General features: G+C 38.9%; 1 protein-coding gene across 1 annotated transcript in view; it reads right to left on the minus strand.

The window, feature by feature from the left end:
- Window positions 1–1601: 1601 nt before the first annotated feature.
- The window catches only part of FRK (fyn related Src family tyrosine kinase), a 51907-nt gene continuing 38156 nt past the window's right edge, over window positions 1602–15352 (minus strand). Inside the window, exons 5-8 of the mRNA XM_065630520.1 lie at window positions 10884–11042; window positions 5751–5932; window positions 3428–3593; window positions 1602–1810 (exon numbers count right to left, since the gene is read on the minus strand). Coding sequence (XP_065486592.1) covers window positions 1602–1810; window positions 3428–3593; window positions 5751–5932; window positions 10884–11042 — 716 coding nt within the window. The remainder of the gene's footprint in view (window positions 1811–3427; window positions 3594–5750; window positions 5933–10883; window positions 11043–15352) is intronic.

Raw genomic sequence — 15352 nt, forward strand, 5'->3', positions numbered from 1 at the left:
CTTTACAAATGTAATTAGTATAAAGAGGGTTGGTAGGGAGAAACACTGCACAGAAGATGAAGGTGAACAGAGACAGAATGCTAGAAAGACTAAGTGTAGTAAGACAGAAGTAAGAGAAAACCAATAAATAAGGAATTTTGAAGAGTGAGTACATAAGAGATGTGTATAAAAGAAAAACAAGGTGTGCTGCCTTCCAAAGTAGACGAGGGGAAAAGGAAATGAGAAATTAGAAGCAAGGCACTGAGAGTAATGGATTTGAAGTATAAAGAGAAGAAAAGAAAATGAAAAAGATTTAATGAAAGCTGCCCAGTCTTTAAAGTAATGAATCTTTTCATTTATTTATACCCTTTTGTGATATTAGAGGAAAATGGTAGCACACTTATACTGAGCTCACACTATGTTAACAGAGTACAGCTCTTAATTCTTGGATTATGTTGTTAAATAATTAACTTATGAATCATAAGTAAATAATTAAAACTTTGAGCCTCACAGTTGAGAACATAAAACTGTCACAGTGATATCAGATTTTAGCAGAACCGATATCATAGCTAATTAGAAAAACTGCAAAAAAAAATCCAAAATCTGTAACCACAAAGGCTGCAAGCAGAAGCGCCTGGGTTCCATATCCCGTGGAACAAAATAAAATGGATCATCTATTATTTAAATCTCCTACATTGAAGTTACATCTGGAGAAGACGAAAGCATGGTTTGCTAGTTCCTCTGCAAAATACCTAGACTTGCCCTGGGCATTGGCCTGTTCCAGAGGGTCTGTGATTTGGGTAGCAAGATAGGAAAGGGTGTCACTCTAAAAGGCTAAGGCAGTCTGAGTTCATCTTAAAATATCTTTTCCTCCAATATTCCTAAAATGAAGAACTATAAAACAAATGCTGACACTTCAATGAACTCATTGGTTCTGTGGCACTGTTTAACAACACTAAGAACAGCTTCAAGAATCTAATAATAATTGTGTTTATTCTTGCAAAAGAGGAACAGTGGACAAATTAAAAAAGATCACTCTTTGCATCCACAAAACAAAATAATTCCTTTTCTCCCATGGACATCCGTTTTATTTTCTGATACAGCAAAAGTACATGTACTTCAAGTCTAAGTAAGGCAACTAATCTGGATTCTGCAATAATCACAGTCACAAGATTTTTTTTTTTTTTTTTTTTTTTTTTTTTACAATGAGGGGACTCTGGAAGCACAGATCCTGCTGTGCAGAGCCATCACATTCCTTCATGAGAACAACCTGGTAGGAATGAAAAATCTGAGGAATAGCAAATAATCAATCCAATAAAGAAATGACAAAATGCCACAATGGTTATTGAGCAACACTCATTTCATTTGTTCATTCTTGCAATGTTATTTAAAAAATAAATAAAAGACTTTTTTTTTAGAAGCCCCCACCCCTCCAGCTTCCTGATGGTTAGTCTTGCAAAACACTTGCCAGCAGCAAAAATTTCAAGTGCCTTTGAGTATCAGCACGGGGATGAAATTGTACCAGAATTTCGCAGCACCCCATAATAACCTCCAAGTCTGAGGCTGTGCTGATTTCAGCCACCTTGGCTATCATCTGTCCCTCAGCCCCTGCCTGTGGGGGTTCATATCACCATGGGCTGGGCATAGGAAGAGGAGTCGGTCTGGAAGTAGCTCTCCAGCTGCCCGCAGAGGTCCTCGAAGGTGGGTCGCCCGCTCGCCTCCGCGCTCCAGCACTGCAGCATCAGCTGGTAGAGCTGAGCCGGGCAGGTCTCCGGCTGGGGAAGCCTGTACCCCTTGTCCAGCATCTGGATCACCTGGTGTCCTGGCATACCTGCAAGACAAAAGGAGTTTGTCAGACTGCTCAGGGTCTGCTTAATGACGCCGCATGTCCCTGTCTCTTACTGAGATGAGGCAATGAGATGCTCCCCCGTGAGGGACATATACGAGGCTTTTCCTCTACCACCCAGATTTACCAAAATTATTGTGACTTCTGTTTTGCTTAAACTGTTCCTGAAACCCTCTAGTCTCAGTGACTCCAAAATCTCCCAAGAAAATCCATCCCACTGCTGAATTTTCCTCACATTTAGAAAGTGTTCCCTAATGTCAGCCTTAAGTTTCCTCTAGTGCTGCTCCTGATGGCATCCTGCCTGTTCTGTCACCATTCCCCTATCTTTGCTATGCCTTTTCATATTAAGACTATTATCCCTTTCTCTTTGAGTTTTCTACTCTTTAAACTAAATCTTAATTTACATAATCTTTTCTTTTCCCTAGATCTCTGAATGATGTTTCCTCTGCCACCATGGATCAACATAACCTCTTCTCCTGATTACTGAGGTCAAACCCCTGAAAGTAACACCAAGTAAGCACAGAGACATGGCAAAAGGACATTTTCTACTGTAAAGTTACAGGAAAACTTTGTTGTTGCAAAGGGATAACACTGAACATATATTCAGACAATACCAAGAATAGTGGTGTTACATATCATTTATACTTGAGTAGTTTATTTATGTATGTTTGTGCATATGCACACATCTATAGTTTATACAAGAAAGACTTGAGGATTTAGGGATTTGTTTTTCTTTTTTCCTTTTTTTTTTTTTTCCAAAATGGTTTCACTGGAGGTGATGTTGGGAATTGAAAAGCAAAATCAGTTTTTCCTTTTAGAGGAAATACCAGCTTGGGACCCTGTGAAAAGTAGTTTATGGTGAACATACCAGCCTTCAGGCCTGTACGGATGCAGCATAACTTTTTTTTTGCTTTAGTCCTTCCCTTGTGTTCTCCTCAGCAGCACAAAATGAGTCACAGTCAATCATTTCACTGATATCTTGTGTTATTGGAGCCATGGTTCCTTGAGAATTTCTCACAGTGCTAGGAACAATAGCTGGTCTCATAACATTAAATCTACTTTCGTGGTTGGTGACATTTGATTTCTAATTCTTGTGATCCTTCTCTTTATGAAGAGTCTCCACTGCAATAGTCAAATATGAGGGAAGGGGATAAAAACACGCTGATTCATTTTTCAGACACCTTCTTCCTGAAGTGCCCATGCAGCACATCACACATAACAATCTGTTCTTCCATGAGACATCCTCAAAAAAAAAAAAAAAAGGGTGGAATGGAAGACAGAAAAACCTTCCCTTTTTCCACATTCTGAGAATTGGCATCTGATGCTGGAGGGAAATAGCCAGTTGGCGTAGGTGCCCGTGCAATGCAGGCTGGCTCCAGAGAGAGGAAGCGTGAATGGCTGCTAATCACAGAAAGCGTGAAGGGAGTTTGGAGCAGTCAGAAGGTCTGACCCACTAACCAGGCCTCATCTGAGCAGCCTTCTTGCTGTATTTACAGTTTTAACCCTTTAACATGCCCGCAGTACAGGTATTTGACTTTCATTTGTGTGTCGTTCTTAAGCAAGAAAACGTTAAGACATCATTTTTTAGGTAAAAGCACTTACCAGCGTAAGGCATTTTCCCATAAGTGATTATTTCAAAGAGCAGTATGCCAAATGACCAGACATCTGACTTAATGCTGAATTTGTTGTAGCGGATTGCCTCCGGGGCTGTCCATTTCACTGGGAGTTTTGTTTCAGGCTTAGCTTCATATACGTTTTCATTTTCTACCTGTCATGGGTAAAACAGAGCAAGCCTGATTTCAGATCTGCTTCAGCGAAGCACTTAAGCACCTGACTAAACTAAGCACATGCTTAATCCTATCCTCCTTTAGCCAAGCAGTTGCCTTTTTGTGGTATAAAGCATCCGCTTGCTGAAGTCTATTGTTGAACTGGGCATCACAGTTGAGAAATGCTACTGTTCATCAGAGGCTTTTCTAAAGCATTTATCATTTCAAGCGAACACACAGCACTGGAGTGGCTTGTGATTAATTATGACCTACTTTTGTGAATTCTGGACCTGGCATGCAAGATTTCAAAAGTCAGTCAGGAGTGGCAGTGTAAGCATCATGCTGACGCTAAAGACCAAATGGCTCCACGTCTAGTCTTCAGTAAACAGAGAAGGCAAGAGCTAATGAATTTCGGAACCTTTCTTCTGTGATTTATTGCAGTGTTGAAGGGCCATTGACTTTGATAACAATCACTTAAGCAGGTTTCGGGGACCAAAGAACAAACTCCAAGTGATTCATATTAACATGTTATCTTACAGTAGGTTCAAATAATTCATGTAAAGTCAAGATGAAAGACACATAAAAAAAGGAAAATTATTTAGTTACAGATCTGTAGAATTGTATCCTTAAAGTTTTACAGCACAGACATCTAAACTTTGTGAATATTATTCTCTCTTTAATTCCAAAACATAATTTAGTATACAGAAGTCACATTGAAGCCTTGGTCATTTTTTTCACATGCAAATCCAGGCAAATGTGTTCAAGATTTTGTTTGTTTGATTGTTTTCAATACATAAAGTAGCTTTCCCAACTGAAATGCCCTCTAGTTTTGAAAAGACTGATTTTTAGTGTTTTATATCTGCATACTGATACAGTTGGCAACTTGACCATAGTACTCATCTCTAGAAACAATAAATTATTTCATTACACAAATTAACACATACAGAAATAAAGATTTAATTTTTCACACCTACTCCTTCGGGATTTTTGCGTGTGACCGTATTAGTGCTTGGGCTCAGGAGACAGAATATTCCTAAGAAAGTCTGCCAAGATGACACTATGACAGAGCATTTTAGTAAAGTTCAGTTTTAACAAGAAATGTCAACAGCTGTAAATTATTACCCTCTCTAGTGAGGACTAGGAGAAATATCCATTGTAAGCATTGTTAATTTAAAAATATATATTTTTCATGTTAAAAAATGTGTAAGCTGAATTTATGCATATCTAGAGGAATCAAAATTAAGCAAAAAGCACTTTCAAAGTCCCTTGATGCCACTGTTAAGCCATTATTCTACACCTCAGTATGTAATAAATCCAATTCTGTTATGAACTTCAATTTCTGCTGCTTGAATGGAAAAAAAAGTACAAAAAACAAGAAGCAGGGGGCTTTTCTCTCAGTTTTTCCTTCTCAGTGCAAGAACATAAATCAATAAAACCAATAATAAGACCTCAAAAATTATGTATTACATATTGAAATCCATAAAATACAGCAAATCAAATCTTTCCAACTCTGATCAAATCATTTTCAAACGTAGGAAATCTCATTTCTAAACCACAGCTCCTTCCTAAGATGGTCTTGGTCAGTGTTACTTGGCATTCCACATCCTCAAGGGCTAGAGAAAAAAAAATCTGCAAAGGCAAAGAACTTGAAGCTGCATTAGATTTAAAGCTCTGAGAGCTCACTTTATGAACGCTGCTGTTAGTTGTGGAGGGGAATAAGGTCTTTCTATGATTACTACCTGGACTCACAAGCATCACGGAGAACAGCAGTCGATCCATTTTTATATGCCTTCCCTAGCAGGCTCAGAAATATAATTTTTCCTTCGTTCCTTTGATCTCTCTCTGTGTGGCAGACACTAGTGTTATGGATGGAGGTTATGCATTGAAGGGCATTGCTTGCCAGGCTCCTTCCTTGGTGGCTGAGTGGGAAGAAGACACTGGGATGTCATCTTCAGACTGACACAAAGGCACAGGCCAGCTTTTAACCTTGCACGGGATAATGCAGCTAGAGGATGCAAGTGAACAATTTACGGGTCTTTTTCTCCCCGGGCAGGCCTTTTGCCTGAGCCCAGCAATTGAGAGGCTACAGTTCATCCTTTAGTTGACTTCTTCCACCTTGTTCCCCAGAGTTAGAGCCAATTCACCCTCTCACAACCCACCTTAAAAACTCTTGCAAGTCCAAAGTCTGCCACTTTGTAAACACCGTGTTCACCAACAAGAACATTCCTGGCTGCCAGATCCCGATGAATATAGTTCTGGGATTCCAGGTAAGCCATCCCTGAAGCCACCTGAGCAGCCATGTCAATTTGATGTGGCAGGAAGATTTGAGAGCCTGCATCTTCTGTTTAAAAAGAAGACAACAAGGATAACATAATATTTATGGTATTCAGATATAAATAACGTAACAACTGACTAGTTCAAATAGTCAATACAAATCAACAAAGCTGTGCAATACAATAAAGTAACAGCCCAACCAATAGACAGAGGTTAGTGAATGACACTACTTAAAGTCATGCAGCTTATTTCACAATAAGTATCAACCCCTGTCACATGTTCTCTAACAGACTGGATACTAAGTGCAGCAGCTGGTTTAGGCCTAGAAGGAGCTGCTGACAAAGTTCAAAGAAAAAGGCATTTATCTACCAATAACAATGCAGATGTTTGCCTTTCGGACAAGTGCATAACCCATTCCAAACTCTGAGTAAAATGTCAGCACTCACGGGGTGTAGCAAAAGCTGACTAAATATGGAAAAGCACAAAATTAGCCTTCTTACTTGTTACCCAATGATTCTTAGTAGGAAATATACCATCTACTGTCAAGTGTGACTCTACTTTCCACTTTCCAGTCCACTTGACGGCTTCACGCTGTTCTCTCTGTTGCTGCTACTCAACAGCAGGACTCCCTGAGCTGCTTTCAAGCTGCCTGCTCCTCTTGTAGAACTTTCTGAAGCAACGTGCGTGGCATTCCCACCACTGTAAGATCAGCACGTCTCAGAAATAGAGGTTGGCAATCAAAGATCAGCTGTTCAAACAAAGTAGTAGAAGAACTTTGAGCAGAGAAACTCGCCTCCACAAATGAAGGAAAGAGTCTCAGACCACGAAAAACTGCAGCCAAAAATACTAAGGCAGGTACCCAAAAAAAGTCATTGGGGTATAACAGATTAGAATTCAAATTCAGGGCCTTTGTGGCATTTTGGGAACAGCTGACCTCGTCATAGAAAAGAATTTATACCTTAGGGTAATCTAGGTAGGCCAAATCAGTGTTACATTCAAGCATCACTGTCACCTAAAGCAACACTGCAGCACTGAAGCATCAGTGCCTACCTCTGTAGCCTCTAATACTCAAAACACTCTGTTTCAGAATCTTAACAATATCTAAAAGCTGAATCTTTCCTGCTATGTTTATTGGCAGTTCTCATTTCTCATTGAGGATAGTGACTTTTCCTTCCTGCCTCTGTGTTAAAGAAATAAAATATTTGTAGATGGCAGTTTTCTGTTCCTTATTTTGAATTGATTCCAAGTGAGAGCATGTCTTAGCATTGTTTTGCATAGCCTCCTTCGGTTCTGGCATTTTATCTGACCTAACCTTGCAATCACCCCTTATGAAGAGTGTGAAATTCCATTGTTTACTAATATATTGAGCAATCTCCAGGCCTTGAATTTCCTGCTCGTCTGGATGTTCTGAGATGAATAGGTAAAAGAAATTAATTTTAAATGATTAAATTTGCCCTGTATGCGTATTGTCCTACTTCCTTTTCAAGGCTAAACTCATTGTCATGATAATCCAGCACTAAGATTATTTACTGCTATTGTTGACTCAGAAAGTCTTTTCCTCTCCCACATATATGTTTAATAGATGCCTTGACCTTTAAAAGAGAGAGGAGAAAAATCAGGCTATGTGAAAATCTATGTCTTAACCACCAAGAAAATCCACCATCAGGCCACAGAATAATATAACACTCTGAAGTTCTGCAGTTCTGATGATGGGCAGACATCAACATTTATTATCCAACTTCCCGGACAAAGATATAAATCCGCAAATGATGCTTACGTTGTATTTAATCAGAAAATAACTAAATATGTACAAGTATCTTGCACAAGTACCTGGGTTTTGGAAACTAGCTTATGTGACTCAGTTTAAAATCCTTCTCACCCTTTCACACTGCTCCTTCAGCTACACAGGCTGTGAAAGTAGAAGGATGCAGATAAACTTGAGCAAGGGTTTGTCATTGGTCTGCTGATGCTCCAGGCTGGCCTGACACTAACTTGTTCCACGAGACAGAACATGGTAATGTCACAGCGAAGAAGGATGCCTTGTATGCCTTGTGTTTAATGAGCTGTTAAACCCTCCCTGTCTTATTCTTTGCAGGACACACAGGTGTACCGTGCCACAGGACAAAGATGAGATCTACTGCTAATGGTGGAGTTGCAACTGAAAGACTATTTCTCCACCGGGGCCTGTTTGGCATCCCAAACTAGGCTGACCTACTGCCTTCAGCATGTGAGCTGAAGGAGGGGAAGAGGTTGCTGTTGCCCTGGCTGCTGCAGGATTTCTTGGAGGATTTCTCCCTCAGAGCTCATTCTGCCCTGGAGCTAAAGCAGGGGAAACAGTAAGGAAGAACCTCAGCTGATCAGCAGCTGCAAACTGTGCATAAAAACAGAGGATGAAAACACGGGTCTCTTTGGAATCTGAAGTACAAATCATGTATGGTTGTCTCATAAGGATTTCTGACTATACCTCCCAAATCCCAGGTTGGGCCAGCCAGAGCATGCAAGTTCGAGCACAGCACTGCATTACTACAACTACAGAGGTTTCCAGACAAGAGCCAGCTCCCATCTGGCTGATTCAGAACAGGTTGAAAGAGCTTACAGCTGTATTCATATGGGTATACATGTGCTTCAGTCTGTTATAAAGTGTTTTAAAGGAGGAAAAACTACAACAAAATAACCAAAGTTAATATAAATACCACACTCCAAACCAGGCACTACCAGTGAATTTATAAAAGCTTCCCAAGGCTTATTCTTTATCCTATAAAGAAAATGTAGTGCCTCCATGTCCTTTTTCAGCAATATTTTTTGACAAAACCATCACCCTTATATGAAAAATTTATTAGAGAAAATATTAAAGAAGGCTTAGGGTGTGCATCCTGTTATAAGCAATCAGTCACAATATCTCATATAGGAAAGACAGGAAAATATTCTCATTGACAGATGCCTGACAATAAATAAATAAACAAATACACAGCACCTTCTCCAGTTGAGAGCACTGTCTCTGTAATAACTCAACCAACTTCATGACTGCGTCACTGAGAGTGCAAGCTCCAGGTCTATCGGAATTGATAAGAACACTCATACATTTATGACAATTTCATTCACATCTGACAACAAAGAGAAGTTTTCAGTTGCATTTTTCTTGTACTGGTGGCAGGTTGATAAGTCTGCATAGCAGTGTTCATCAAGAAGTATCCCAAAGTACGTTCACAGGGTGCACAGGGAGCTCACATGCCCATCATTATTAAGTAGCTGTTGTTATGGTGGAATGTGGTAGTCACTATGCATGAAATATCAGGGATTTTTAAAGCTGGAAAAACATACTGTACATTTCTAGGAGGTGAAACTTAAACAAAGAATGATCTCTGGACTTTCCCCCTGTTCCAGTTTGCCATATTTACCCATAGTGTACACAGGAACAGCAGCCTTCTGGAAATATTTTCATGATTCTTGCAGTGGCTGAGTTTCAAGAAAGCTTACCGGGAGCTGTGTACTGACCACCAACCGACATAGATCACTTCCAGTCACAGATCTCTATGCAAGCTTCAAATCTCCTTATTACTCTCGCTGAAAGCAATGACTTTTTGCTGACCAATACCTACCAAAGCGTCTTGAACTCTGCCTCCACCTCTTAGTTCTCTTTATCCCCCTGTGCGTAGTCCATCAGACAAGGAGAGATACCACTAGGCTGGGTTTCAGCTGGCCATTTTTACAATTATCTTGATGGCTGCCTGCAAACCAACTGACTTGCCACAGTCTCTCTGATGCAGGGCTGAAGGAATGAGTGCTCGGGCAAAGATCACCTGCAAACATGTGCTGCCCACAGCAAGGGCAGCTGCTGTGCATGTGCTGGCAACTGATCTGCACATAGGCTGCAGCCTTGGTGTGTCCTGGACATGTTGTACTCTGTGCACAAACAGGCCAGTTTTCACCTCTGCAATAGTTGTGACTCATGCCAGCTTTCTCAGAGCTATTTCTCAGGTGAAATAAATGTTTTCATGCACAGCAATCATTTTGTGATGTGTCAGGCTCTTTCAATCAGATAAGCGGCAATCTGCACACAAAGGCACCAAAGATGAGCATTTAAAGGAAATTTGTGCCTCATTACCTCTAGCCACCCACAAAACTTTAGATGATCTGGCCCAGGCGTCTTGCAGCCCCTCTCTGAGCAGTTCCTGCTGGATCTGTCCCTCTTCCAGAGATTTCTTCAGCTGTAAGTGTCCCTAGACTGAGCCTCACTTAAAAAATGGTTCCACAGAGAAGATGGGAGAAGGCACATGTCATGGTATATACTGTTTGCGGTATTCCACAGCCTCCTTATGGGCTGGAGGCAGAGAAGAAGTTTAGCAAGACAACTGCAGTGAACATTTTGTCTTCAAGAGATGATTACAGGTTTAGAGACATTTAGCATCTCAGAGATACCTGCTAAATTGAAAATGGGCAACAACACTAGAATCAAGCATTTCTCAGTAGCAGGGGTGAACTTAAAGTGCAATCATTATGCTAGTCTGTTCCAGGCTGTACAACTTTATTTTTAATTATTATTTGTCTTCAAAAGAGCACTTTGAAGTGCTGCTGAGATAAAAGCCCTGATGTGACAGGCAAGGGACAAATTCACAGTGAAAGGCTATCCCTGCCTAGTAATAGATTTCAAAGCTGTTAAGTACATTTTGTGGAAGTGCCTCTATTTCATGTCAAATATGATGAGCTACCCTTCTGGATGCTTATATTTTTATTCTGTCAGTGTATGCTCCCATCTACTCATGGAACTTGGTGGAAAAATGTGCATCATTATAAGGCAAGAATCAAACTGTGAATGTGATTCTCTCCTACCTCTCAAATACTTTAACACATTGAAAATCCATAAACCTTTTTCTTTCCTCTTTTCTCATCCCCAAATGTGACAAATAATACAGCTTTTATATTAAAACAGAGTGTTGTACTTCTATCTTTTATGTTAGTGTATTTACTAAACTGACAGCTGTGGCACCCCTTGAAATGAGTTTATAGTCTTTGCTTACTTTGAAGGTATTCTAGAAGACTTCCATATCTCATCAGCTCAGTAATAATATAAATTGGGTCCTCCAAAGTACAGACGGCATAAAGTTGTATAAGCTTTGGATGTCTCAAGTTCTTCATTATTTGTGCTTCTCTCAGAAAGTCCTTTGGATCCATTGAACCTGAAACAACAGCATATAACAAAACATAAGTCGAGGTTATTAAAGGCCTTCCTACTAGCCTGACAGTCTTAAGGGAATAACTGAGATAGTTTTCTGTCTTTCAAAGTACATTAGCATCTCAAATCTTCACAGTTCCCACAGAAAACAGACAGTGCGGCTAAAATAAACAGTTAATGAGTGAAACATGCCAGTTGCACAGGGACAGAGAACATATGTGTTCCAGCCACCAGAAGTATAAAGGCTAAAATTAACCACCCCCAGACCTCAAACAAACAGAAAAAAAGTGAGGCTAGAACGTTAACTGATATAATTTAAGCAAACAATTATGTTAAAACTGGTTAACAAAATGACCACAAACTGAGGTAAGAGTGCCTAGGTAATGAACATAAAATTTCTGACAGAAAAATGATGCTGCAATAAGAATTTGTTGCACTATTTCTTTCAGCTTCAGCAATCAAAGCCTGAAAGCATTGAAATCACTTTAGCATATAGGGAGAAGATGTGTGCAATTTATATACATAAAAACAAATACCTATTTATAATGTTTACATAATAGCAACCTTATTAGAAATACCAATGTGCACCCAGATGTAACAATAATTTTACATTCCCTTAAATGCAGAAGTATCTTAACAGCTAACGATCCCGACTTTGTAAGTGTTACATAAGGTCACAATATCTCTAGTTCTATTCATATACATAGTGTGCCATTGCATAAACTATGACAAAGAAACAATGCAGAAAAGGCATAGGGAGCTAAAGTCACTGGTAAATTAAGGATTAGAGCTCATATGTCCTGAATAGGGGATTGATTAGAAAAAACATGCACAGATAAAGAAGTAAAGCTTTCTCTATGAATGATCCAGTAGTGATCAGATATTCTCCGATGTTTGAGGAAGATGGTAAATAGCGTCTACTTCACAATACTTGTACAAACAAATGTGAAATTATCCAACAACTCAAATGTTGCCTTCCTCACAAATCAAAAGAGTTTAATTAAGAAAAGATTACAGTGAAGCTTGGTAGAAAACAAAAATCTACCCAAGTCTAGTCTTCTCTATGACATGTTTAAAAACACTTTTCTTAATCTAAGCAGACTGAGTCATTTGAGAAGCCAAGGCTGCAGGAGTCTTTACTTTATGTTTTTTTTCTTTAACACTGGGTAACAGAGGATGTTCATTTGGGAGCTTGGCTCTGTTCCAAACATGGTTGTTTAAATGAAATGAAATGCTGGGAGGATGCTAAATTGCTCAGCAATAAAACTCCACCAGAAAATCTGTTCTACAGAACAAACTGGCAAATCAGCCTGGTGCACCTTCACCCCACACCTACCTTGACTGCCACCTTCTGAAACACTTGTTCCACTCTATTTCCCAAAACATAACAATGATGTGTGATTTCATATCCTTGCATCAATGCAAGAGGAATGACTCAGAAATGCTTTTGACATAGACTTTGTGAAAAAAAGAGCCTCTTGACATTGCAACTTGTGAGAGCAAAGATTATTGCAAGGGACAGGAGCTCCTCTCCACAATGTCCTCATATTTTGCTTGGCAATCTCACGAGATTCCATTTGAAAACACTTTATAGGATACCATTAGGAAGGATTGTGAAAGCTAATGGATTTCCATGCCATCAGTAAATGGATAGCAGCCAGTAATACATCTCCTCAACAGGTACAGGCTATACCCATTTCCTTTTGTCACTGTCAGAAGAAAGTGAGGACCTTCATGAAAAGTAAATGACTCATACTTGGTCTGGACAAAATGGAGATTATGACAGTCAGGTGGGAAAAAAAATACCTGCAATGCTAATGCTATGTCCTTTTCCTGTTTAGAGCATCACAATCTTTACAGCTTTATTTGAACTTTCCACCAATCCTACATTAAAAAAAAAAAAAAGCCTAGGGTTGTCTTTATAGGGTTTGGACTCACTTTGATATGGATTTAATATTGTGGTCCATTTGCTTACTCTTTTCAAGATACATGTATGTGTTGTGGAAATCATCCTAGAGTCTACAGAGAAGCTGCATAGTGTGAAGTATTCTGCCTCCAAAGGTAAATGCATAAGCATGACTAATGATTTAGTATTGGAGCCAAAACTGGATGAGTTGATTCTAAAAAAGATAAAGTATTTGCTAACTTGGGGTCTACCAAATCACCTGCCCTCTGGATCATTATACAGGATTTCTTCACACCATAGAAAATGACAGTCTGATTTGTTCCCATCATCAAAGTTTGCCTACAAGGAATTCCTCAGTTTAATCATGCTATAAACTTCTTCCAACAAAATGAAACCAAGCAACATGTTTTTCACACATGACAACTTCCAATAAATTGATCAGGGGGGAAGTATTCTATTGGCTGAAGAGCAGCAAATCCTTTTTTATGCTGTAAAAGTAATTAGTAATAATAACAACAATAACAAACCAGTGACAAAGATCAATAAGTATTTCCTGCATATTTTATATAGTATCTGTAACCTTCAGTTTTACTTAGCTTATATCTTTAAATAGCACAAGTAGCACATAGTGCCCAAAAACCCCAGAGCCCTGTAGCTCTTATGCTGCAGTTAATAAGTGGATTGGATGCTAACTGAAAAAAAATTGAAAGTGTCTTTATCAGTGTTTTATCTGAGATTAGGTTTTAGCAACTAGGTAAGCAAAGTAAAAACTGCCTCTAAAAACGAGCGACCATGCTTGTTACAAATTCATTAGATAAAGCCTGTCACAACAGTGGCAAAGAAGTGGCAACACATTTCTTTGAGGAAGTTTATATAAATGAAATAGATAAAGTATATACCACATGGAGTTTCAAACAACAGGGTTTTTTTAGTCTGTAGTTGAATTACATGTGTTTTTAATGAAGTATATGTTTTCAGCTGCAAGTGGCAAACACAGTAGGAATAGCAGACTACTGTAAGTAGAAACCACTTGATCAAAAACCAAGTAGTTGACAGAAGCCTTTTACTGAAACAAAAAGTATCCCTTGTGTAAGACAACGGTTTGGGAATAGATTGATCAATATCTGAAGAAAATACAGTTTCGGTAATTTATTTTTGAATGAAAAATGTTTTTGTAAATGTCAAAGTCCTTTTTAAGAACAAAATGTTGAAATATGTTTCTTTGATGTGTTCTATGATGTGTTGCTTTGCCAGAAATCACTTGTAATTTAAGCCTACTTAAAGCAAGTATCAGAACTGATTACTTTCTTTCTGAAAACACTTTGTTCTACAATTGGGGAGGCTTCACATTTTAAGAAAAACACTGATAATTTGGAAATGAGTTAGAGAGAAAGGTCAGATATTTTATGTAGTTTCCATTGGCCTAAATGTAGCTGGCCCTTAAATATTTCATAAGCCCCTCCAGAGATCCTTTGTTTGCAACTTTCAATAAACCTTCCCAAATGACTTAAAAGTAAACTTGTACTGCACTGAGCTTATACTGTGATCTTGAGTAAGTTTATGCGTAGTAGAGAAATAACATTAAGAAGACCGAGTTTTTGCCAATATGAGAGACTGAGTGTAAATTGTTCATATTAACAGAAGAATGAGATAGGTATCTGACAATCCTCAAGCAGCTTGCTAACCCTTCAGAAATGAACTTATAAGTTAGTGTAAGGTTATGTGCTACACTAGATGGAATAAAAGGATTTCTTTGTTCAAGGAAATGGTGAGACTTTCCTGAAGGCAAAGCTTTTTACACTGCATATGCACTAAAGAGATGACATGTTGAAGAACTGAAAATGTTATTAAAACCTCCATTGACAGTACCAACCCAGAGACTATTTTGAGAAAGCCTTCTGAAAAAAAAAAAAAATCATGCTTGGGCAGCTTCCATGCAAAGACAGAAGCTTGGGAGATGCTTTACAATATGATAATGAAAAACGCGTCTGTCAACTTGAACAGGCATAAGGAACTTTCTCAGATGCAATTAATTGGTGATGATAGATGTCTGCTTCACGTGCTGACAGTTGGAGAAGCAAGCTAGCCCAGACAGTAGGTTCTAGAAAATCCATCACACTCAGCATAGGACAAAGTGTAAATCCCTGCTGCAATGATTTCCACTTATATTGAAAAAATAATTTCTCAGTGAAGAAATAAAAACAGAAATGCGAAATGACATGTTCAGGGACCTACAGCAAGGCAGTGCTGTGCAGAGCCAAGAACAAAAATAGCAATTGCTGGCTTATAGACCATTTTCCTATCTGCCAATTCCTACACTTCTTTGATGTCTGGGGGTCAACAACTGAAAAGTCAGAGATGTTCCTTAAGACAAAGATATTCTTGTGTTTTGTTTTTTCATACACACA

Source organism: Caloenas nicobarica, chromosome 3 (assembly GCF_036013445.1).
Source record: "Caloenas nicobarica isolate bCalNic1 chromosome 3, bCalNic1.hap1, whole genome shotgun sequence".
NCBI lineage: Eukaryota > Metazoa > Chordata > Aves > Columbiformes > Columbidae > Caloenas > Caloenas nicobarica.